The 26,783-nt window shown below is 35.4% G+C and overlaps 2 protein-coding genes across 3 annotated transcripts; one reads left to right on the top strand and one right to left on the bottom strand.

Annotated features, from left to right (window-relative positions):
* Positions 1 to 759: 759 nt before the first annotated feature.
* Positions 760 to 16,051, top strand: LOC132545997 (uncharacterized). 2 transcript variants are annotated; one of them, XM_060209684.1, is made up of 3 exons: positions 760 to 900; positions 8,119 to 8,201; positions 14,358 to 16,051. In XM_060209684.1, the coding sequence occupies exons 1-3, from the start codon at positions 864 to 866 to the stop codon at positions 14,514 to 14,516; spliced, it is 279 nt and encodes a 92-aa protein (XP_060065667.1). In that variant the 5' UTR covers positions 760 to 863; the 3' UTR covers positions 14,517 to 16,051. The 2 variants fall into 2 exon arrangements, with proteins under 2 accessions (XP_060065667.1, XP_060065666.1); XM_060209683.1 differs by having other exon boundaries at positions 767 to 900; positions 14,223 to 16,051.
* An 8,421-nt stretch (positions 16,052 to 24,472) lies between these two features.
* LOC132546006 (uncharacterized) lies at positions 24,473 to 25,225 on the bottom strand. Its single transcript, XM_060209693.1, has one exon. The coding sequence runs from the start codon at positions 25,223 to 25,225 to the stop codon at positions 24,473 to 24,475; it is 753 nt and encodes a 250-aa protein (XP_060065676.1).
* Between the last annotated feature and the right edge of the window lie 1,558 nt (positions 25,226 to 26,783).

The following is a 26,783-nucleotide window of genomic DNA, read 5'->3' as shown; positions in this document are numbered from 1 at the left end:
TCTAAACTCTTAACCTATCATATGCTCTTACGTCACTTATATGCAATTTGTTTGTTTTGTCTTTGTTTGTTTTATCATTATTCCATTGTGAATGGTCAAGTTTTGTTTTTAAGACCCTTAGTTTCCATTTTTTTTTAACATTTTGCCGAATATGGATATATGAATCTTAATGCCTTTTGCGTAATTATTGGCGCTCACAATTAATCCTAAATGTGTATATGATATACCACAGGGACTCGACACTAGACGTTGAGATTAAGTTATCCTATGTCAGACCCCTGTGCTAAACACTGACGATATTTATTTCACGGACATGTTTCCGTAACTTACCGCTAATATTTACAGAGGGGCGGGTCCTTTTGTTTTAAAATTTCTTATTTTAGTGCAAGTCTTGTTGACGCGCTAAACACGTAGCTTGCGTGCGCATCACACTCACAGGTACCTAGTTGATACACATAATTGTTTTAAAAGGAAAATGATAACAAACACAATATATAAAGTCATGAATTTAATGAGAAACACTTGTTGTTATAACTACGGAGTGATACATAGCCTATTAGTATCTAGCTATGTGTATCTATTAACGTGCTGAATTCCGCGCGTGGTTTACCCGTCCAGGGACCGATGTGCTTAGACTAAGTATTGGATCTGACGTGTAAGGAGCGGACAAGAAGAGTTTTGGGAATATTGCCGACAAGTTGTCCCATTCTGAGGTCTATAGAATGGCAGGCTGTGACGCGTGATCCGACACTCGTGTATCAGCTGTGCATTCGTTTTTGTACCGCAGTCTTGATTCTGCAGACGAAAAGACAACACTGATATTGTAGATAGTATATTTCACACAGAAAGAGTCAGGTGGAACTATGTTTGGAGTTATAGCTTCTTCTTCTGGATGTAAAGGTAAAGTTTATACTAATACAAATACTAATAGATGGATGAATATGACAATTATCTCATAAACTTATGTCTCATTTATCCATTTTCTTTCTGACTTTTTTGTCAGTTTTGAATTAAATTGAATTTGTTCAAATGAAATCTTAATAAGTGAAACTACACAGTTTTGAAACATGCAAACACTTAACGAACGAGAAATTAATTCGTTTCCCGAATAGAACCTTCTCTCGGTCATAACAAATCCCTGTTGTATTTATGAATGGCAGCGTAACACCTGGCTTAATACTTCATTCCCAGTGTGCATCTGTTACAGACGTAGTTCCCTATCACACGAGTACGTTAATTCAGTGATTGTAGATACATAAAACCAGAAACACGCGCCTATACAATCAAATGTCACTAGATTGTGGTGTAAATCGGATAAATATAGAGGTGTATTTAACCGACATTGACGCAGTTCCAAGGTTTTTATACCGATCTTATTTCTCCTCGATGACTTATCCTGTAGCTCATTTTAAACCAAAATTCACATCTTTAATATCTGTTTCTCTTTTGTAACCTATTTTCATGTAACATTGTTTTAAACCATTATTTAACCCATACTGTTCTAGTTTTTGTTTCATGATGTTTTGAATATATTCCGTCTATTGCTTCATCCCTTTTACATTCCGTTTTGTTTTGTTATCTACTTTTCTCTTGTTTTATTCCATTTTTTTTACATATCTTCTTTTCCTTTGTTTTATTCCATTTTGTTTTGGTACCTTGTGTTCATTTTTGGGGGTGTTTCCATACTCCATTCCGTTTTCTTTTGGTATTCAATTTCCCTTGTTATGTTTCGTTTTTTTTCTTTTCCCCGTATTGTGTTTGGCATCGACCTTTCCCTTGCTGTGATCCTTTCTTCTGTTGGTATTTTCCCCAAATGTTGTATTCCTTTTCGTTGGTTTGGTGTATACTTCTTCCTTATAATGTTTCATTTTGTTTCCGTCGTTGAATTCCATTTTGTTTGGGTATCTACTTTCCCGTTGTTGTGTACCGTTTTGGTTTTTGGTATTTACTTTCCCCTTGTTGTGTTCCGTTTTCTTTTGGTATCTAAATTTTACTGGTTGTGTTCCATTTTGCTTTGGGTATTTTTCTTTCCCCTTGTTGTGTTCCGTTTTGCTTTGGTATTTACTTTTCCCTTGTTGTGTTCCGTTTTTGTTTTGGTATCTTAATTTTACTGGTTGTGTTCCATTTTGTTTGGGTATTTTTCTTTTCCCTTGTTGTGTTCCGTTTTGCTTTGGTATTTACTTTTCCCGTTTTCTTTTGGTATCTAAATTTTACTGGTTGTGTTCCGTTTTGCTTTGGTATTTACTTTCCCCTTGTTGTGTTCCGTTTTCTTTTGGTATCTAGATTTTACTGGTTGTGTTCCGTTTTGGTTTGATATCCACGTTTCTTTTGTCACCTTCCGTCTTGTTTTGGTATTTACATTTCCCTTGCTGTGTTCCGTTTTGTTTCGGTATCTACTATACCCTTGTGTTCTGTTTTGTTTTGGTATTCACTATTCCTTTATTGTATTCCATTTCAGTTTTGGTATCTATTTTCCTTTTTGTTTTAGTGTTACATTGTTTTGTTTCTAATTCATTTGTTAGCTTACCTGGCCCGAAGCATGATACTCCGCTGGAATATTTCTAGGATGAAGCCTATCAAAGTTTGTGAAAAAAGTTACCTTGATGTATATTCAAGGTCGCATGGGTCAAATTTGTGAAAACATTTAAACGACTCATAAACTAAAAGCCATAGGGGCTTGATATTTGATTGGTATGTTCTGAAGATGAAGCCCGATAGAGTTTGTGAAAATAAATGACCTTGACGTATATTCAAGGTTACAGGAAGTCAAATTTGTGAAAACATTTAAGCGGCTTCTACTCATGAAATAAAAGGCCTAGAGGCGTGATATTTGGGTGGTATGTTCCTAGGATAAAGCTCGAGAAAGACTGTGAAAATAAATGACCTTGAAGGTCAAAGGGGTCAGATATGTTAAAACATTAAAATGCCTTCTTCGAGGCATAGATGCATGATATTTGGTGAGCGACAGGTTAGCGCTGCAGGCCCATTGGGCCTCTTGTTCTTAATTGTGTTTTACATGGTTTCTAGTGTTTGCTATTGGGATTGTTTTTGCCCTCGTCTTCTGCAATATGTACATTTTTTGTTTGTTTTATTTATGCGATAATTGAGTTTGTTTATTTGTTTAGGTTTTGGGTACGATTTCTGATGTTTCGCGCTGTTCGTGTAGTTTTGGTTTCTTTGTTTTTGTTTTGTTTTCTTTTGTTTCTTATTGAATAATACGGAGTTACGTAATTCTTTACTAAAACTTTGGGACCAGTAGCTCTTCTCTTAAACAACACACGTAATGTTTTGTTCCTGAATGGACTCACTAAGAGTACATACACATCTCTGAACTATGACGCTACAGGTGCTTTATCAACAGCTAATAGTACAGAAACTTTACCTAAGACGTCACGAGCATTGTGAGAGTGGAGCGGGTGTGCACAGATATAAGAAATCGTAACCGAAATTGAAATCGACATCGATGTGTTATATCAATAGAAATCGACATTGATGGTTTGTATCAAAACAAATCGACATTGATGGTCTGTATCAATAGAAATCGACACTGATGGTCTGTATCTATATAAATCGACATTGATGGTCTGTATCTATAGAAATCGACATTGATAGTCTGTATCTATAGAAATCGACATTGATGGTCTGTATCAATAGAAATCGACATTGATGGTCTGTATCAATAGAAATCGACACTGATGGTCTGTATCTTTAGAAATCGACATTGATGGTCTGTATCTATAGAAATCGACATTGATGGTCTGTATCTATAGAGATCGACACTGATGGTCTGTATCTTTAGAAATCGACATTGATGGTCTGTATCTATAGAAATCGACATTGATGGTCTGTATCAATAGAAATCGACACTGATGGTCTGTATCTATATAAATCGACACTGATGGTCTATGTCTATAGAAATCGACACTGATGGTCTGTATCTATAGAAATCGACATTAATGGTCTGTATCTATAGAAATCGACACTGATGGTCTGTATCAATAGAAATCGACACTGATGGTCTGTATCTATAGAAATCGACATTGATGGTCTGTATCGTTAGAAATCGACACTGATGGTCTGTGTCTATAGAAATCGACACTGATGGTCTGTATCTATAGAAATCGACATTAATGGTCTGTATCTATAGAAATCGACACTGATGGTCTGTATCAATAGAAATCGACACTGATGGTCTGTATCTATAGAAATCGACATTGATGGTCTGTATCATTAGAAATCGACACTGATGGTCTATATCTATAGAAATCGACACTGATGGTCTGTATCTATAGAAATCGACACTGATGGTCTGTATCTATAGAAATCGACACTGATGGTCTGTAGCTATAGAAATCGACACTGATGGTCTGTATCAATAGAAATCGACATTGATGGTCTGTATCTAAAGAAATCGACATTGATGGTCTGTATCTATAGAAATCGACACTGATGGTCTGTATCTATAGAAATCGACACTGATGGTCTGTATCTATAGAAATAGACACTGATGGTCTGTAGCTATAGAAATCGACACTGATGGTCTGTATCAATAGAAATCGACATTGATGGTCTGTATCAATAGAAATCGACATTGATGGTCTGTATCTATAGAAATCGACACTGATGGTCTGTATCTATAGAAATCGACACTGATGGTCTGTATCTATAGAAATCGACATTGATGGTCTGTATCTATAGAAATCGACATTGATGGTCTGTATCAATAGAAATCGACATTGATGGTCTGTATCAATAGAAATCGACACTGATGGTCTGTATCTATATAAATCGACATTGATGGTCTGTATCATTAGAAATCGACACTGATGGTCTGTATCATTAAAAATCGATATATGGTCTGTATCTATAGAAATCGACATTGATGGTCTGTATCAATGAAATCGACACTGATGGTCTGTATCTATAGAGATCGACACTGATGGTCTGTATCTATAGAAATCGACACTGATGGTCTGTATCTATATAAATCGACATTAATGGTCTGTATCTATAGAAATCGACACTGATGGTCTGTATCTATAGAAATCGACACTGATGGTCTGTATCTATATAAATCGACATTAATGGTCTGTATCTATAGAAATCGACACTGATGGTCTGTATCTATAGAAATCGACACTGATGGTCTGTATCTATATAAATCGACATTGATGGTCTGTATCTATAGAAATCGACACTGATGGTCTGTGTCTATAGAAATCGACACTGATGGTCTGTATCTATAGAAATCGACACTGATGGTCTGTATCTATATAAATCGACATTAATGGTCTGTATCTATAGAAATCGACACTGATGGTCTGTATCTATAGAAATCGACACTGATGGTCTGTATCTATATAAATCGACATCGATGGTCTGTATCTATAGAAATCGACACTGATGGTCTGTATCTATAGAAATCGACACTGATGGTCTGTGTCTATAGAAATCGACACTGATGGTCTGTGTCTATATAAAATGGTCTGTGTCTATAGAAATCGACACTGATGGTCTGTGTCTATAGAAATCGACACTGATGGTCTGTGTCTATAGAAATCGACACTGATGGTCTGTATCTATAGAAATCGATACTGATGGTCTGTATCTATAGAAATCGACATTGATGGTCTGTATCTATAGAAATCGACATTGATGGTCTGTATCAATAGAAATCGACACTGATGGTCTGTATCTATAGAAATCGACACTGATGGTCTGTATCTATAGAAATCGACACTGATGGTCTGTATCTATAGAAATCGACACTGATGGTCTGTATCTATAGAAATCGACATTGATGGTCTGTATCTATAGAAATCGACACTGATGGTCTGTATCTATAGAAATCGACACTGATGGTCTGTATCTATAGAAATCGACACTGATGGTCTGTATCTATATGAATCGACATTAATGGTCTGTATCTATAGAAATCGACATTGATGGTCTGTATCTATAGAAATCGACATAATCGTTGAAAATCCATGAAAGAAAATAAAAGTTATAATGAGCTGAGTAAACATTCCGCCCACATAGAGGCGGTGTAATTATCATTTTCAGCACGTGCATAAAAATTGATGCTGTATACTTCATCACCAATAGAGAAAGCATGCCCTGTACCAGAAAAATCTATTGTTATACCTATAAATAACCCCTATGATCAACTACATATGTTTAGATGTATAGTTATACACAACCTGGTATTCCATGGTATAATATCAGAAATACTCACTCGTCGTATCTTTCAGTCTTCGCCGAACAGATTGAAAGTCAGCATTTAAAAAAAATGCAACGCAGTTGTTATCCTGAATTTTCATGTCATTGACGAGGCTATTGTGTAATTTAGATGGATAAATAAAGGCCGTTGTGAAATGTTTGCTTCTGAGATGGAAATGGATATGCGTCGTTTTTACACTACCTTTTACTATTTTCATAGGCAACAGCATTTATTTCATCATAATACTATTCCGTATTTAAAAATATTTTATGCTTTTGAAAAAGGTATATCAAAATATCTATTTTATACTTATAGATGTAAATTACATATCCATACCACAAAATGAAGAAATAATGCCGTATCCTATTTCCTGATTAGGAAAGATGATAATTGATCTTAATTATCCCCCGCTTTCACTGAAACGGGGGATATTAATTTGGGTTGGTCCGTCCAGCCGTCCGTCCGTCTGTCTGTCACACTTTCGTTTCCATGTTCTAACTTCCCCAGATATCATCCAATTTGGTTAATTTATGAATTTGCTTGTTTTTATATAGGTTGTTATAGGCCACCATATGATCTTACTATTTATTTAAAGGTTGAACAATAATATCCCAATAACAAAGTTTGTTTATTATATCTCCAGGAGTTCCCCATTCTTTTCAAAACATCTTATTCCTTTGTGGTATCATCCATCAAAGATGATGCACCCATACTAATGAGACGGAACGTTCCTATACCTTCTGTGGCCTGTCATCGGATCTGGATTATGACGGGTCTTTACATCAACACGTTAATGGTTTGCAGAGATCTGTGTTAACATGTACGCTTTCATTAAAAACACTAATGATAGGCGCCAATGAATGAAAGTTGCCCTGCTTCTATTGTATAAAAATGCTTATAGCAGACGTCAGGGAGTGACAAGAACTGTAGAAAGCTTCTTTGTAATATAACTGACAATTATGTCTTATATCCTACTTGTCATGTGCATTACCGAGAAATACTTTATGCCTTTAGATGAACCAAACCACATTGACATGCACACTGCTTCCATTAATTACATTTTTCGTTAACGTTCAATCGACAGCTGAAAGCTTATATCCGTGCTAATTATAATCGTCAGATCACTTTTGACTTCAGCCGAGGTTATCGTAGGTTCAAACATCACACTGTACTCAGAGAGAAGTCAAATACGTTTAATGATGTGTTTGTTTACGATTGTCATGGCAATTAATCAGAAATAAAAGAAATCCAGTGATTCATAAATACAGACTATTTATCATCGTATCGTCAGTTACGGTAGTACTCTCGTGCGTTACGTGTAAACAAGTGTGTCATAATTGCAGGCACGAAAGGTGGTGCTACGAACATATTTTTATGTTTACTGCGAAGCATTCCTATAATTATCAGGGAAAACCACGTAAATGATATATACCATATAAACGTCATATTTATGATTCATCGGTGTCTTACCTATATATATAAACAATGATTTACTCTGTTTGTGTCATATTTACTGCAATCTTTGCAATTTTCGTGTTCGAAAAATTTCGTGCTTATCATACGTTTCCATAATAATTAAAATCAATACTTTCGTAGTTTTGAAATCGCCTTGAAATTACATAACTGGAGTTTTATTTTGTAATTTTTCATAAAAAAACGCGTATTTTATCCATATTGTGGATCGAACGAACTGTTTACGAAAAAATATGTATGGAAGAAAAAAAGAATCTCAAACATAAATATTGCATGTAATATTTCCTCGTTTGGTTGTATTTTAGGTTCATATTTTAGTATGTATTACGTCATTTTTGAAGCGCCACCTGTTTGTAAACAAGATGTTGACTAGTGTACAAAGTTCATCGTGACCTATAAACAATTCTACTTGTGTTTTCCCCCAGGTCCCAGCAGCAGTAGCAACAGCAATAGCAAGCATCAAAGTAGCCATGACAACCACCAACGGAGAGGCAGCCAGGATATAAAAGTAGGTATTATTAGTGTTCGAGTAGATCAGCACACCTCCAAACAAATGTTCCTTACACTGCTATCAGCTGAAAAAACTATATTTTTCTTCTTTCTTTTGATTTTTGTCTACTCCGGTACAGCTATAGCTGTCTCCTTCAATATATATGTATATAAAGATACAGTTGTAGGAGGTTTGGAACATTCAAAGACCTTGTAATGTATGGCGGAAGAAACATATTAACCTGTCGACAGAAATAACCTTCCTAGTTTTATTTTTGCATATCAGCTCCTTTAAAACAATCTTAAGTTACGTTCGCCTCGGTCAGTTTCCATTCTCTCTCGTCCACGATTTGTCTTCGTGGCAACAAAAATAGAACAAACAGAGAATAAATGTAGCTGTATTTATTTTTGTTTTCGAAAAGTTCGTCATTCACATTAACTTTCCAAATCGAACATCCTCTCTAACACGTGTTTGGTGCTTGTCCCATCAATCAGTACTAGCGGATTTGTTTTTTCTTTCCTATTGTTTCGCATGTATTTATGAAACAAGACAACTAATGTATTGGTGTTCCTTTAAACCAAGGTTACTGTTTCCAGCATCACACTTTCGATATTTGGACGGATTTTCCTATAAAGTCTGGTATTGATATATGTTTGACATGGGGCGTTGATATCTCTCTAAAGTATGGCGTTGATATCTGACTGACGTCTAGTGTTGATATCTCTCTAAAGTCTGGTGTCGATATATGTCTGACATGTGGTGTTGATATTTCTCTAAAGTCTGGTGTCGATATAAGTCTGAAGGTCGATATTGATATCTGTGTGTTGTTAATATCTGTCTGAAATCTGGTGCTAATATTTGTCTGAGGGCTGTTGTTGGTGTCTCTCTGAAGACCGGTGTTGATATCTGTCTGAGGGCTGGTGTTGATATCTGTCTGAGGGCTGGTGATGATATCTGTCTGAGGGCTTGTTTTGATATCTGACTGAGGGCTGGTTTTGATATCTGTCTGAAGTCTGGTGTTGATATCTGTCTGAGGGCTTGATATCTGTCTGAGGGCTTGTGTTAATATCTGTCTGAAGTCTGGTGTTGATATCTGTCTGAGGGCTGGTGTTGATATATGTCTGAAGGCTGGTGTTGATATCTGTCTGAGGGCTTGTTTTGATATCTGTCTGAGAGCTTGTTTTGATATCTGTCTGAGGGCTTGTTTTGATATCTGTCTACGGGCTGGTGTTGATATCTGTCTGAGGGCTTGTTTTGATATCTGTCTGGGGGCTGGTGATGATATCTGTCTGGGGGCTGGTGATGATATCTGTCTGAGGGCTGGTGTTGATATCTCTCTGAAGGCTTATGTTGATATCTGTCTGAAGGCTTGTGTTGATATCTGTCTGAAGTCTGGTGTTGATATCTGTCTGAGGGCTTGTTTTGATATCTGTCTGAAGTCTGGTGTTGATATCTGTCTGAGGGCTTGTTTTGATATCTGTTTGAGGACTGGTGTTTATATCTGTCTGAGGGCTTGTGTTGATATCTGTCTGAAGTCTGGTATTGATAACTGTCTGAGGGCTGGTGTTGATATCTGTCTGAGGGCTGGGGTTGATATCTGTCTGCGGGCTGGTTTTGATATCTGTCTGAAGTCTGGTGTTGATATCTGTCTGAGGGCTTATTTTGATATCTGACTGAGGGCTGGTTTTGATATCTGTCTGATGTCTGGTGTTGATATCTGTCTGAGGGCTGGTATTGATATCTGTCTGAGGGCTGGTGTTGATATATGTCTGAAGGCTGGTGTTGATATCTGTCTGAGGGCTTGTTTTGATATCTGACTGAGGGCTGGTTTTGATATCTGTCTGAAGTCTGGTGTTGATATCTGTCTGAGGGCTGGTATTGATATCTGTCTGAGGGCTGGTGTTGATATATGTCTGAAGGCTGGTGTTGATATCTGTCTGAGGGCTTGTTTTGATATCTGTCTGAGAGCTTGTGTCGATATCTGTCTGAGGGCTTGTTTTGATATCTGTCTGGGGGCTGGTGTTGATATCTGTCTGGGGGCTCGTGATGATATCTGTCTGAGGGCTGGTGTTGATATCTCTCTGAAGGCTTATGTTGATATCTGTCTGAAGGCTTGTGTTGATATCTGTCTGAAGTCTGGTGTTGATATCTGTCTGAGGGCTTGTGTTGATATCTGTCTGAGGGCTTGTTTTGATATCTGTCTGATCGCTGGTGATGATATCTGTCTGAGGGCTTGTGTTGATATCTGTCTGAAGTCTGGTGTTGATATCTGTCTGAGGGCTGGTGTTGATATCTGTCTGAGGGCTGGTGTTGATATCTGTCTGAGGGCTGGTGTTGATATATGTCTGAAGGCTGGTGTTGATATCTACTTGTTTTGATATCTGTCTGGTGTTGATATCTGTCTGAGGGCTTGTGTTGATATCTGTCTGAAGTCTGGTGTTGATATCTGTCTGAGGGCTTGTTTTGATATCTCTCTGAGGGCTTGTTTTGATATCTCTCTGAGGACTGGTGTTGATATCTGTCTGAGGGCTTGTGTTGATATCTGTCTGATCGCTGGTGATGATGTCTGTCTGAGGGCTTGTGTTGATATCTGTCTGCGGGCTGGTTTTGATATCTCTCTGAAGGCTTATGTTGATATCTGTCTGAGCGCTGGTATTGATATCTGTCCGAGGGCTGGACCGTTCATATTTTTAAGACTGTCCTTGACTTGACTGTTTTTTAGTCCTTTGATTTACCAGGTATGTCATTATCATTCTATTTACCCCGTACTAATTTATGGTTTACTTCACTGAATGTGAAATATGTGTTACATAGAGTTGTTCAACGATTCTGTAAAATGTCGACCCATTTATCTGATAAGAAACATTCGCAAACAGTTTCAAGTTCAAGCGTTAAGTGCTTCCATTTAGTAATTGGAATCCATAAGGATATGAACTAGGCCAAGTTCAGCACGTGACTGATTAGACTTTCTCGGTCTTGACCTTAAAATCAGATAAAGTTATGCATATACATTCCATTCAAATTCCAAATGTTCTTTTAAACCCGATGTACAGGAACTAGTAATCATCATATTGGTGCCACATCCATGTTTATTTTCTTTTATATCATACAAATGTAATTAAATGAAACCTTCAATTAAAATTTTAAGTTGTAAGAAGTACTGCTATAGATATTTCCTTGACTAAATTCAAGTTGAATCTGGTGCAATGTGTTATTTTTGTATTGGTAGACAAATCCTTGATTCCTGTTTCCTGATGTTTGATTGCGTTCCGAAATAGTCGGAAATGTTTTCCTCAATATAAATCCAACCATGCTGTTTGACAGCCAGCCAAATAGCTTGTCCTATTTTTTATGTCTAAGTTTCCACCATTGTGAAATAGACTTGCACGTGAATCCGAGCTCACGTGCACCGAGTTCTAAGTGAAGTTCTATTTCCTACCTGGGAAACATTATGTACCTACACAATGAAGTGTACAATTCATCACTCAGAGTGATTTTATGATTTACGGATTGCTTTGATATTGTCAACAGGACTTCACACAAAAAACGTCCAACTCCTCTCAATACAATATGCATCTTTGTTATATGCCATCAGAAGCGTTAAGATGTGCATTTCAATATGTTAATTAACAAAGGTATGCGTAAGGGAGGATGTGTGTAGATCATCTATCATATGAGGATATAAATGCATTAAAACTAAAATATGTTGAAGATTTGTCATTTTATTTTATTTTCGAGTCAATATGAACCTTTGACTTCCTACAACATACACTAATTGGTATGACCTGTTACACTGTTAAAAAAAGACATTCCTTTATCCGAACAGCAAGTATAACAGATATCGTACAAAAGGCTCACAAGTAAATAGCACCCTTTAATAATCAAATTTAGAATAAAATACAGTAGAGCCAAACAACGAATTAAACTACAAAGTAAAAAATCCAGCTTGGGAGATGCACTTGTTATATAGAAAAAAAATCGTAATTTTCATATATTTGATCATTTTAAAATTACGTCAGGTGTATATTCTAAACTTCATTCTCCAACTACGAACAGAGTTTTGAGTGTCCACGCAACTCAATAGAATAACGCAGGTTTATATTTGTCCATCTACACGCCGCAGTGACCGCTCTATTACGGAGTAGAACAAAAATTTGTGTTGTAGTCGATATTTCAAGACCCATTGATTACTGAAGTCTGGATTTTATCTAATTTGACGAGTTTAAACATGGGTTCCTAAGAGTGTTGAGGTGTGTATGTTTTGGTTTGAAGTGTATGCATGGCTTATATACATATGTCTATCTCAGTCGGATGTTTTGCCACGGTGTTGTTTCGCAGAGGATCAGATATAGGGTCCCTCCCTGTTGGCGCCCGTCTCAGCGGAAGTGTTGTATATATGTTTCAGTGTCACGTAATCAAATGAAAGAGATGTTGATTTATTTTATTTTCATGTGCTTGCAACATCAAAGATCCAAATAAGTTTCACAATTAGATGACTGTTTTCATTTGTACAATAATCATACATCATTTATTTTGTCATAAACATTAATTCACTCGGCTTCAGTTTCCTCGATCACCACTCGGTCTTTTCTGGTTAGTTTCCGGACATTTACGGCAATCACAGAAACATTCGGGTGGTAATCGACAGATCTTGCTTGTCCCCTAATGTTTTGAAAAAAGTCCGCGAGTTTACAAACTACTCACTAGCAGTACTTGGCGGAATCACTAAAGCCCCGAAGTAAACCCGCCAGTTTCTGATCTTGTTGTGTATGACAATCATCTAGAAATGCTAGGCGTTTTATTGATAATGGCAAGAAATTGCCAAGATTAAACACATACCTTGAATGCTCCATGTCTCTGTCTTAACTTTTTCATCGATAATCATATCTAATATCTACATATCACATATTCTTATATATAAGGTGAATATTCATTGCAGTCTAGAGTGGTGATATTTGTTTAAAACTTTTTTCTTGTAAAAGCCATGAAATATCTATCCATTTTGGACCTCCACTGAAACAACCGGGTCGATACAGTCAGATACCATACAGACCGAGACAATAGGTCCTTGGTTTTTCTTTTACATATGTAAACGTACTGTAATTATTACATTGAATGTGTCTTCAACAAAAAGTCACATCTTTAAAATTGACTCTTCAGACGAATAAATAATAACTAATTTATGTTTCGTGTTCTCAGTGCAGCATAAAAATTCTGAAACGGTTTAACAAATAAGATTTCTGAATTAGAAATCATTATCTACGACACCTTTGTCATATCCAAAATTTAGAAAAGTGGAGTACCTATGGTCCAACATCCTCGATACTCCAGGGGTTGTGATCACTTTCGATCTCTACACTCTTGGCGCTGTCATTGCAAAGTTGAAGGCACAAGTGAAGTAATTTGATTGATTATAGGCGAAAAAAATCTGACCAACCATAGGCTGAAGATTACAAAGGAGCGGCATTCATCTCCAATGCCAGTACAACATACCCTTATGCTATCTCAAGATTCGTTTGATGTACATCAAAGGATCAAACTAGTCTTTTCGTCTTGTTCACAAGGTGTCGAACACAGAGCCTCCAATGTTTCCATGACATTACCCAGGGGTGCAGAGAGTGAAAGTGATCGAAATCCATGGAGTATCGAGGATAATGGTTTGACTGTTCTAAATTTAGAAATATGGAGGTCGTATTATATATATCGACCTGCACATAACCATCTCTTGGGCAAACAGAACAAGAGAAACCTTTGGCATATTCAATATATACAGGCGAACCTCGTTATATCGAACTCGACGGGATCATGGGAATACTTCGAGATAACCGCGTATTCGATTTCAGTGAATTCGAGTGTTTTGTATAAAGTTAGGCAGGGAACAAGTTTAATATAGCGATGTTCGACAGTACTAATATATTGTGCGTTAACAGGGAAAGTGTTGATATAGTGTTTGTTTGGTGTGCATGCTCACTGGAATGTTTACTAACTATCTCTCCTCAAACATACCTGACTCATTCCTTTCCTTATATTTGTGAACAGGACCGAGAAACCTTTATTACCCCGGAGGAACTTTTCCAAATAATATCCAACAAACGAAACGCCGAACTGATCAACAATCGCCACAAACATTCTCCAAGATGTATTCATTCTGACCATAGCTTTTTCACACCACAGGAAAAACAAAGCCACCATAAGGACAAAGAAAGCAGCCCCAGGAAATATGGCGTCTTCTCTATAAACCAAGCGATTGGAACCTCCATGTCTTGTGTGGGCGGATCGCAGCAATTTGCCCGGGAATTGGGTGTCAAAGCATCCATTGCTCCGAAGACTTGAACAGATTTTAAAACAAGAGAAATGTGAAAATATTGTTTTATTTGCTTTGAATCCCCCTGTGCCATTTATGGGGATTTGCGACTTGAGGAAAAAAATGGCGGTTTACCCGGAAGTCGTGTATGTAACCTCAAATGATAAGCACGTTCTATGACTGGATTTACCCACACGTCCCAATTTGGGCAGTCAGAGGTGTGCATGGTGGGTTTTTATTATACCACGTGGAGGTTATGTCGGTCACCATTTTTGTTACCGCGATTTGACACTAATCTTTGCCTAGAGCTGGCGTTCCTTACTCTTGCTGAAAACGACCGCTCCGAGTTGATTATAACACATTGCATATGTTGCGATGGCGTTGATTAATCAGGCAATATTCTGGGTGCTTTTGAGGAATAATATGTTTATTTTGAATAATTTGCCTTTCCTTTAAACCGCGTATTTTAAATTCAGCAAATAATTTGAAAAATATTTTGGGTAAATAAATCATATTTGAGCACGAGACGTATAAATGATGTATGTGTTTGTTTGATAAAAGCACTACGGAAGAGAGAATGCCAGTGACCTGATTCCTGAATGTCAAGAGTTGATTATCATTCCAGACTTCTATAGTCGATCCCCAAGTTTTTCGCTTTCTCTTTTTTATTTCATTATGCTAATGATGACCATTTATAAAGTATGAAATATTTATTTACGGTGATTTGTTTTCCTAGAATGGACGATCGCGAATTTTAGATATCGCAGATTTTAATCCGATACCAATTTCCAGAAAAGTACATGTTTCAGCTATCGTTCTCCATAACACTTCGCTGCAAGAGAAAGTGCGAAAATAAAATATTCACAATATTACGCGGTCAAAAATAACTTTCCGGCAATACTCCAAAATTTGTCGGAAATTTTCCTGCGATCTTGCTATTTGGCGCGGTACATAACACATTTCCCTTGTTATATTACAATCTTCAAATACGAATTAAGCTTGAATTTTACTTTAGCATGAGAATATGAATAATTTAAAGTCATTGGCGATATTATAGAATTTTAAACATAATTTTGGTGCAAGCTGATGGCACATCATCTAAATGTGTCTATAAACGATATAATTATATATACGCACAACCACATGGACTTGGAACAAATTCCCAGCTCACGATCCTTTTCTATAATACATATACGTGATCCATTAGTTGGAAATTCATCACAAGTCCCTGTGCGCACAAATGCATGTTATATGCTCTGTTAATATGACCCAAGTGTATATTTACACTATACATTTGCGCTTTCAACCAGTATCATCTTTGCGTTACGTTTGTGTTCACGTTGAAATCCAACTTATGGTTGTTGTATTTTGTGCGAACTGTTCGCTTGACTTTTTACCTTACCGCCAGAATCACAGGTATATGACATAGCTTCCCGATCCCATGGTCGTTTTTATATGGACCGTGTTATTGAGAATTTGGGTCATGTTCCTGTGACTGTTGTCATGAAAACATCATCGCCTTAAAATAACTCTGTATGTATATAATAAAAATTTAAAAACTTAATGCGTTGTGTCAAACTTTTAGAAATTGTTCACATGTACTGCAGATAACTTGATTGTTCATAGTTATTGTGAGGACTTGCACGAAGTATAGCATGGATTACCTACCTTAGTTTCAACTTTTCTCCGCTAGACTGCGCTCATTGTATTTTCGAAGCGAAATCTTGTGGAGAGTAGAAACTCGACGACACTGGGGCAATCCAGTCTGATACCTACTTATAAGGACACAATACAAACATGATGATAATTAATTGATCATAGATTTCAATTTCTAACTGGTTCTTTGTCCTTACAAAACAAGTTTGAAAATGTTTTACTTATTTTGATTTATAATTGCCATAAAATTGATGCGCAAAAGGTGAACATTAGATATATACAAGCTTCAGATTTGTAAATGGAACACTGAACGATGTTTTTCGAAATTTAAAATCAATCTGCAGAGTTCAGCGGGACATCCGTAAATAAGGACCGTTTTCTTTCATTTTTCACTGCCTGAACGGTTTGTCTTGGAATTGGGCCAGAGTTTTTTAGGATCATGAAATAAGTCTACACCCTCGTAAATATTCCATTTATAACACCGCAATGTCTGGAAAGATACATGGACATTTGTCATAAACGAACAGGTGCGCAATTTCGCATTATTAGTAGTTCGTGCTAGGATGTGCTTTGTCGCAAAAACAGCCCCGAAATCTATAACAAAAAAGACCACGAAAGAAAACCGTGTTGTACTATTTTTTTAAACATATATTTTTAGTTACAGCCAAACTTGACGATTATACATTATATATTTTCACCGGCAACAGAAGTATGAAATTTGATTTTATGGATCGTAATCTTTATTAATGTTAATTTGTTGCATTTAAAAGTATTCATTTAAACATTAAAAAAGTTAAACCTTTAGAACGTGCGAGTTTTTTGTTTCTTTCAAACGACCTTGTTTATTAGCACTACTATAAGCACGTACTACTAGCAACTAATATCTATAGATGTTTGGAGATCTGATAATATAATTATATAATTGACAGTATTGAGATTCAAATATAGACCATACTGTTACGTGTTATAAATAACAGTATTAACATATTTCGGAACGAACCGGTGTGGTTTATATAGTTTTAATTATCAGTGAGAGACGGAATTCCTAAATCTCTTTAGTTTTTGTAATATCTATGTAACTTCGTCTATATGATTTATTTCCTGCTGTGCAGTAATATTTGTTCAGACTAAAACGAGAATAATATTCATTTTCAAAAGATTCAGATAAATTGAAAAAGAAGTTTAAAGACTACGATTCCTATACCATGCCACTCTGTTTTAGAAATTTCTCTTTTCAAGTTTTGACACAGTCAGTCGGAACACGATTTTATAATTTTCATTATATTTGTTACATAAGAATTTGGCAGACGAGATTCAAAAGTGAAGGAAAACCTATTTACCACATTTTTAGTAGAACACACATTAGCAATGTAAGCGATCAGAATCCCGCTTAGCTTGTGAGGTTTAACTGGAGATGTAAGAGGCGAACTGTTAAACAGAGGTTATGTGGGAGGCCTTGTAGCAGATATATAATGGAAACATTTAATCTAGAAATCTGTGTATATATGCAGCATTTACAAGAATTCGGTGAGATATATCTTACTCTTTATAATAAAACTTCAAATACCTTTATCTGCAGTCAAGGATGATGAGGTCACCGACTCACAAGTAAAGGATAGAACAAATGTTTAAGTCTTTTGATATCATTATACCGGTATATGGTATTAATATCGATATATCAGAAACGATTGTGAGGAAATCAAGGAGTCTACACGTATTGAAAATTAACGATTAATAAAGAATTATCCCGAGTTCGTAGTGACCAGCAGTGGGTACTGACCACTATCAAATAGAAGTACTTTGACTACTCATTTCGGACAACGACGGACAACACAAACTGCGAAACATATTATACCTACGTAAACAAAATCGTGCCAAGTGAACGTTTATCACTCGAGATAGCTATGGCCTCGACTACAGTTATGAGATGCTGATATGCAGAGTCATGCGTTTTGTCAGTATTCCAACATACATTAGTCTATATCAAATCCTCGGAGTCTCGTACACTAGTTAATAGGAAAAATAAACTGTCCAAAGCACCAGAGGATGGCAGTGGCAATATCAGCTATTTTTGAAAGGTATGTTACATATTAGTAAAGGACACACTGATTTATGCCAGAGTGTAACACTAATTCTAGGACAAATATTCATCATTCCTGAGATGTATAACAGAAGCAATGCTTTACCTTCCAATGATACAAAAAAAATCAATTATACATTAGCACATGCGTGGTGTATGACGTAATATTGCATCCTAGACGATTTCTTAAAGAGTTTCGTGTGGCTCCCCTACCGGACACGTGGCTTGGAAGGTATCTCCACACATCTCGAGTAACCGTTAAGGGGAACTAACCCTAGGTATAGGTTCGCAACTACAAGCACCTTCCAAAGATATGACATGATACTGCACCGTCAAAAGATTAAAAAAAAATAATGGATATCACATAGTCACCTTTATAGCTACAGGACATGTTGAAAGGCGTAGATAATCCTCGCTTCATGGCATGAATTAGCCTTTCACCGTTAAACATTTTTTATTGGAGTACATTGACCTTCTGTCTACTCGAGAATTTTTTTATCGTAACATAACAAGTTCTAAAGACTCTTTTTGAAACTGATGAGATTTATAAAATTCTAAGTTATCTGAAAGACTTGCCATTTTAATCTTCTGTGATGATATAACCATTTAAGATATTTAGCATTTGCCTTTCAGTTGATGCGATTTCCTTTTGGGATCACTGTGTGTTTCACTGGTTGGTGGCCCTAATAACATTTTATGTGTTGACGGGTCGTTAAGATAGTAATAATACTAATGATAAAGCTACATGACAAAGCAACACACTTCTAAAAGCGCCAATACTAAAAAAAGGCCACTGGCATCAGTATATATCGGGTTCCAGTACCAGGGCAAAACGAAGGACGTGGGCTAATAGATGATACTGTAGATATGTTTTTACCAAGAGTTATCTTGTGAAAACAGATGGTCGTTGGCAGCCATATTGAAAATTAATCCGTATTTGAAGAACATTCATCGAGATATCAATTCTTCAAAAGCTTTCAGGAAATCAGGAAGATCGCCGACATTAACAAATTGACTGTTAGATTCTGTTCTAAACAACAGCTCCATGAGAGATCTCGGCGAACAGATATTTTTGTTCTGATCAGTCCCTAAAGCACAACTAGAAAGTAAGGAGATAGTACATACATGAGAAAGATCCATCCAGCAATTCTAAAGGAATAGTGATAACAAGGATTTATGAAGGACCACGGAGGAATAGTGATAACAAGGATTTATGAAGGACCACGGAGGAATAGTGATAACAAGGATTTATGAAGGACGACGGAGGAAGGGCGACAAAAAGTCGAAGCAAATCCCTTCCCCTTAGTGTTCCCGAAGAAACAACGAAGCACTTCGGTTCGTTACAAGAATTATTACGATCGAACCCAACGCAGGAAAATTATCGCCTGCAAAACACATCAGGAGTTAAGTATTTGTAGTTTTGCGCAAGCAACTGGAATAGCAAAGAATCTGTCAAAAATAAGAAAGTGAGCCAATGGATTCAGCTTCTGTACATGGTACTTAAACCTCTGGTAAAATATTACGGATTTGAAAGGATATTCAAAGAGATGATTTATTATCGATGGGAGGTAAAACACCAGCAAACTTAGAAATAGGAAAAAACAAAGGGCTATAACTCTATATAAAGTTATACATACATGAAAAAGTAAATAAACAGAATAAAAATATTTAATTTTCTGTAATATATTATACAGCAATCATTCAAACAGTAATGAAACAATATACATACAAAAAATATACCTATCTTTCAGCTAAATAATCTCAATGATTTCAATGTATGAAGACTAAAGACCCATTTGTACAAAAAAAAACTCCTATTTTGTCAGGATTTGAAACTTCTTACAGAGACAAAAAAAATATTTCTAAAAAAATAACCATCTGATTAAATTGTTAAACATAGTTATCTTATGTACTTTAGAGTTATCCATGTTCCTGTTTAAAGAAAAGACTGTACTCTCTTTCATATTCATAAACTTTGTGGGGAAGCTGTGATCTGTTGTGGACTCCAAAAGGTTTCCAACAATAACAAAAAAAAAAAAAAAACGAAAAAAACAAAAACTTGTTTCTGTCCCATAAACACAAAATCAGAAACATGCCACAACAGATAAACTATTAAGTGGCGACTTTGTTGCTGCAAAACAATACAATTATATACAAAATTATGCAAAATTTACAATAGGATTATTTCCCAGTTCATAATTCAGCAAATACATAGAAATATGTGGCATCTATGCCCACAAAGTAAACTAACTATATATCCCTGATCAAGTTAACAAAATAACGTGCAACTTCTTCAAATATACATACACATTCCACGTTTCATTACCCTCTGCATAGGAAAATATATAGCTATGAATATCACATATCAGAGGTGATGCTTTTATCCTATGTACATGGCACTTCAGATATGGGGACCAAAACTTCACCATTTCAAAACCGCATTTCCAGAAATATTTTTCATAAACATCTGTACAGCTGCTGAACACTAACTACCGTTCCCATACCACTTTGTTAATACCCCCACAAAAGGGCCTACTCCTGTATCCCAGGGACATTGTATCAATATTTTATTGTGGGACAAGCTTGAGTGGCATGTTTAATTGTTTTCTGTACTGAGACCTCATTTGAATGTTACAGCACAGACTTTTTATAACCTAAGTCTGTGGTTACATTATTTTTCAAAGATTTCCCCTCATTCTTATCAAATACCTAATTATTAGTGTGCACTCTATCAACACCAATTGCTATACCAACTGATAATGAGTTATGGACAAGAAGTAACTCAGAGATCAAAATGTCAAGTACACATGTAAATTATACATATTAGCTAAGATGAGTAGAATAATACAGAACAAGAGTGGCGTGGACACAATATACGCTGCCACAAAATATAAAGATTAAGATAACATGGCATAAATCTTACAAAAATCAATGACCCCTAAAATCGCCCCTTCATGCACATTGTATTAGTGACATTGAGCAAGTTTTATGAAAATCTGATCATTAGGTTAGGAGGCGTTGCGTTCACAAGGCTCCACTAAGAGCAAGCTACAGATACAAAGTTGAAAATGGCATAAATCTTCCAAAAAAAAACGAACCAAAAAATCGCCCCTTCATGTGCATCTACACATTGTAGTAGTGACATTGAGCAATTTTCATGAAAATCTGATGATTAGTTAAGGAGGAGTTCACAAGAAATGGACGTACGGACGGACGTACAAACGGAGAAGATGACGCCAATATACGACTGCCTCCGGCAGCGTATAAAAAATAATCTACCACATCAATTGTTTAAAAGAAGAATATATCCTGAGAGTAGGAATATTTACACATACTGTACATTTGCAGGGAGAGTGTATCTCCATTCCAATCCCTCCACAGCAACTCTATAAAAAAAAAAGCACACACTATATGATTATTACTTTCCCTATGTGAACCAATGACCTATTTCTTTTAACTTCCAAGTAATGTTTTTCTTTTACAAATACGAAAATCATGGGCTATAATACAACATATATACAATTACTTGTAATATATGACTTTTTATCAAAAAAGCAGTATCGTATGATAACATTATGAATTTTAGTCAATATTATCTGTAGCCAATCAGGAATTTTCTTGCAAACACAAACCAAGATTGAGAGAGTTTTGCCTCTTTTGTATCCCTTGTAGAAACATTTAAATATTTCTACAAAAACAACTACATGAGCAAGTCAATATGCCATCACTTAAGCCACCAAATATAAAAAGCAGATTCTCTCATTTACATAAAAATCCAGAAAAAAGGGAATGAATTGTGATCCTTTGCAGATTTAATCCTCAACACTCACGAACACATCCACTGTAAGGAAAATTTATATCCTATATATATATGAATGTTTACAAACATATAGAAAATAAACCAATATTAAAAAAATGCAAAATACATCAGAAGTTCAGTATGAAAAAATATTTTATTGTATACTATAATTTTAGATGTGATAATTGTGTCTGAATCAATTCACAAATTAATCATTATAAAGAAAATCATATTGAGTCCAAATTTGCAGAAGGAAATTCATGCTCCTAACTCTTTATAATCAGGCTTGATTTTTACGAGATGAAAATCTGAAAAAATACAACATAATTAAAACAAGACATGTAAGTTGACTCCTCTATGACATACTACAATATAGTAGAGAATTGTAGAGGACCAGAATTACAAACCTAACTTCAATAAGGCTGAGAGAAATAATTAATTTTGCTAAATGTGACAAGTTGTCATTGTGGAATTGGTGATATCTGTAGTATCACAACAAGAAGCAAGTCATTCACTTTCAGAACCCATTAAATGTTGCATATTAAAACTTGAAAGACTTTCAGATACATGAAACAAATGTATGTCAACATAAAGATATGTAAAATTATTCTACCACACGTTACATTTTCAACATAAATGCAAACAATAAATCTCAGTCAAAGACCGAAGAATCATACAACCCAGCAGCATTATTGATTATTAATTGTGAATCTATATAATTAATTATGTACATATATATGTATTATAAATATACTCTATAAGATCACTGATTAATATATATATAACTATCTATATATATGAAAAAATCAAATATACAACAATTATTTAATTTTGTGTATGTTTAAGTATACAATACACATGTTAATGTAAATGTACAAATAAGCACTTATGTAACACCACATAATACATTGATATCTAAAGCCTGAATATATGGAAATGTTATCAAAAGTACCCCACAGTATTTGATGTGTTAATAGTTTGTTTAATAATTGTGGTACCATAATGTATATCAACCTCAAAGATACTAAAAAAATAAATACAGTGTTTTGTTTCTTGTATTCCACCTGTGTATTGTATCTTGTGTGTATGTACACATGTTATCAAAGTTAATAAGAAAATGAAAGAAAATAAAATGATCAGCTGTTATCAGGAATATATCAACTGTATTGGATTACCTCCCATTAACCATTGGCCTGTGAGCCTTAGAGAAGATATCCTGAAAATTGATAGGAACAAAAAGAAAAATATTACATGGTTCTTTAGTAACAAGACTACCTTTGCTTATGGTAGATTCCAAATAAGTAAAAAAATTAATGTAATTTAAATTGAAAGAATATCATGCAATAAGATGAAACAAAACTGAAGTGCTAAATTCAATTTAAGATGTGAACTTTTGAGAATAATTAAATTCCTTGCCCTATTGATCAATCAGAATTTGAAAATCTTTTATAGTTTCTTGAGAAAAAAATATGTAGGTTTCTCACAATTTTTATTCATTATAGTATGTTATTCATTGTATTTACTGAAATTAAAAAAAATTCAGAACTTAAAGACCTTTGGAGAATACAGATTACTACATGTAACATGTATTACACTGTCACCATGGAATACACATCAAATCTAAAACAGAATGAATAGTATGCTGGAAATAATGTAAAAGTATAGATTTTCTAGATTTGGAGATTCACTTTGAATAAAATAAAATATCTTTATACATAAACATATAAATATATTGAATTTGACATCTTTGAAAAGGAAAACTAGTACAAAATTAAGCACAATTTATCAAAAAGAAGTTCATATCAGATTTCCAAAAAATATGTAAATGAATAATACCATACCTGAAGTATTGCATGTAATCAATTAACTTTAATACACAGTAGGAAACACTATAACACTACAACACAACAGAATGACTACCAGGTATACAAGTAACTCCTACTTGATGAACCCAGATGGTGTTTATGTTTCTTCCCAACAGACAATGAATGACGTTCGGCACATTAAGTATGACTAAAATACATCATTTTTCTCACATGTATATTAATATGTACTTGTAGACTTTTTAAAACAGCGAATTATTTACGTGACCTTTAGACTGATAATTAACTTCTGTTTACTTTAGAAGTTCTGAACGTCTGACAAAACTATGGGACCTGGAGTTCTCTTGTCTATATTCAAAAACACCAAAGTTAAATATGGGTTATATATGTAGCATAAATTTGACTAAATATCTAGTGAATGAAATTCCTGCTGTTAAATTCTGGTTTTTTTCTGACTTATATATTCAACTATTCTGGCAAATATCCAGCTCTCGGATCTTAGTTTCAAGTCAAGCATTTTTCTTGAGTTAAAGTCTGAATTCTCTTACAAAATCAAGGTAAATAGACAAAAAAGCTTAAACAAAGCATTCATAACTTATACAGCAGGTAATGAAAAAGTGCAGTGGTTTATGGTGGTAGAACACGACTAGAACTATGACTTTCCCAATATGCTTGTTCATCCATCAGTGATCTCTCTACTACAGCAAATATAATGACAGCAGTCAGAATTGCCAACAGTCCAGAAAATATGATAAATCTCTCAGATTTTCTTGCACATCTCTGTGCCTCATCAATGTTTCCACGCATAATTCCTTCATCAAATTCTTTTTCAGTTTTAAAAGCATAATACACTGCTGGTATACCTGTTGGAAAGAAAAACAGACAAGCAATAATTCCAAAAACTTTTAACAACATGATATGGCGTTGTCGCAATGGACGCTGACGCTCAAAGTCTCTCCATCTTTCCGTTTCCTGGATATGGGCTGTTTGGATTACACGACGGTCTTTATTGGTTCCATTTGATTTTGTCGTTGATTCTGAAGAGCTTTTATAATGAACTGGAGTATTTTCTGATTGAGCATTCCCATTTTGATTTGATGAAGATGTCAAAATTGTCACAGACGGCTCACTGTTAGCACTACCATTTGGTTCAGCACTGGGACCGACAGCTTGACCTTGATTCAACTTGACCTCTGACTGAATTTCAACCTTGACAGAGGACTGTTGTACAATATCATTATTTTCCGGGTTGTCAAAATCAAATGCAGTAAATCCTTCATTGTCAAACTGAAGATGGCCAAGATGAGGTTGAAGTTCATTGTCATAGGCTAATTCATCATCTCCCACCATACCTTCACCTGGCTGGTAACGCTTTGCCATCTTTTAGCTAAAAGAAACGAGACGTAATTCAATTTAAGGAAATTATAGTGATATATTCAGAAGTAGGTGTGGATGTTCACCATTTTGTCTCCAGTTTCCGCAATAACACCTTTGTATATCCAAATCTCCAACTACTAATATATATGAACACCTTTTGAATGATAATGTGCTAGGACAAAATTTAATGCACATTATATACATGTATATAATCCAACACTGTATGTAAATCAAATTAAAAGCGACATGAAAAAACAGGAATCACATGACATTGATAGGAAAAAGGTCAAAGTGACAAATTTTGGGGTAGATTAGTAATGCTTGTAATCCTACCAGGATATCATCAAATATGGTGCAGATTTTAATGTCTGGAACCCTTTATTTTGGAGATGTTTAAAGTATTTGTTAATGACTACGTCTTCGAGTAAGGGAGAGCGTTTACACCGTTACTTCTCTAAATATTTGTTTGGGCCATATATCATATCTAGGGAGACATCAGAGTCATATGGGATCCGTGTCCTTTACCGTTATAAGTTTCGTTATAATTTCCGTCACGGACTACGAAGTCTATCGATGTACGACGATAGTTTAAAATATAGTAATACTGCCATGCAGACTTCGGTTAAGGAACAACATTACAAATGCCAATGATTATTTAAGTCCCTACAGCATGGGACAGCGACGTGTTCCCCTTATGCTATTTTTAGCTTTATACAGATGTCATCTCGTTTGCTTACAGGTAGAGGGAATATCTACTTTTTATCAAATCTACACGTAATCTGTTATCAAGTTTTATACAGGTACGTAGGTGATGTCATACTGACCTCATTAACTGACGTATTCCAGTTAGCTGTTGGTCGTATAGCTGGTACTGATTAAAAAACACACAACACAGTCGCCATACTCCTACCGATAACAAGATATTACCTGGGCGAAAGGGGGCGCTCGTGATTCCTGCTCATGGCGCTGAATTCGAATAAGCTACTAAGTGAAGAAATGAACATTACAGTTGATAACTCCAAATTAAGAATATTTTATCATTCACGCAGAATAAGATATCCGAGTCCGTGATCAGCATATATTTCAATATTATCACTTCCGTACACAATACCACTCTTTGTTCTGTGTAGGCCTATACATTTATGTTAATTTTACAACACGAATGGTGTTTTTTCAACGTCTTCTGATGTACTTTTAAAATTTACAGTATGCTTTATTGGAAATAAAAGGCCTTTTTTTCTTTATTAGTGACATATATCAACGGATAAAGTGTGTGAATAAGTAATTTTATTTCATTTTAATTTCTTAACCAACGTGAATACTGACTGACATTGAATTACCATATTAGAGACAGAAATTTTCGGTTTAACCGACTTTTAAAGACGGCAGCTTTGGCGCCTCGCTATCCACTGTACAACCAGACAAGACCGCATCCAAATTGATAATTTAATGTCAATATTCACATTCATCCAGATGTTATTGGTGCCGCATTTGTGTAGTAGGGAAGCACACCGGTCTTACTCAAAATCGATATGAAAGTTACCTGGAGATCGGTTTGATA

Source organism: Ylistrum balloti, unplaced genomic scaffold (assembly GCF_031769215.1).
Source record: "Ylistrum balloti isolate Yb309-2 unplaced genomic scaffold, AGI_CSIRO_Ybal_v1 Utg369872, whole genome shotgun sequence".
In the NCBI taxonomy this organism is placed as follows: Eukaryota; Metazoa; Mollusca; class Bivalvia; order Pectinida; family Pectinidae; genus Ylistrum; species Ylistrum balloti.
Note: the sequence above shows the minus strand (reverse complement) of the source record. Positions and strands in the feature narration are given on the sequence as shown.

Coding starts and splice junctions, on each gene's coding strand:
- LOC132545997 (XM_060209683.1), top strand. CDS start 864: ATGTTTGGAGTTATAGCTTCTTCTTCTGGATGTAAAG. Junction 901..8,118: donor TTCTTCTTCTGGATGTAAAG/GTAAAGTTTATA, acceptor GTTTTCCCCCAG/GTCCCAGCAGCAGTAGCAAC. Junction 8,202..14,222: donor GAGGCAGCCAGGATATAAAA/GTAGGTATTATT, acceptor ATTTGTGAACAG/GACCGAGAAACCTTTATTAC.
- LOC132546006 (XM_060209693.1), bottom strand. CDS start 25,225: ATGGCAAAGCGTTACCAGCCAGGTGAAGGTATGGTGGGAGATGATGAA.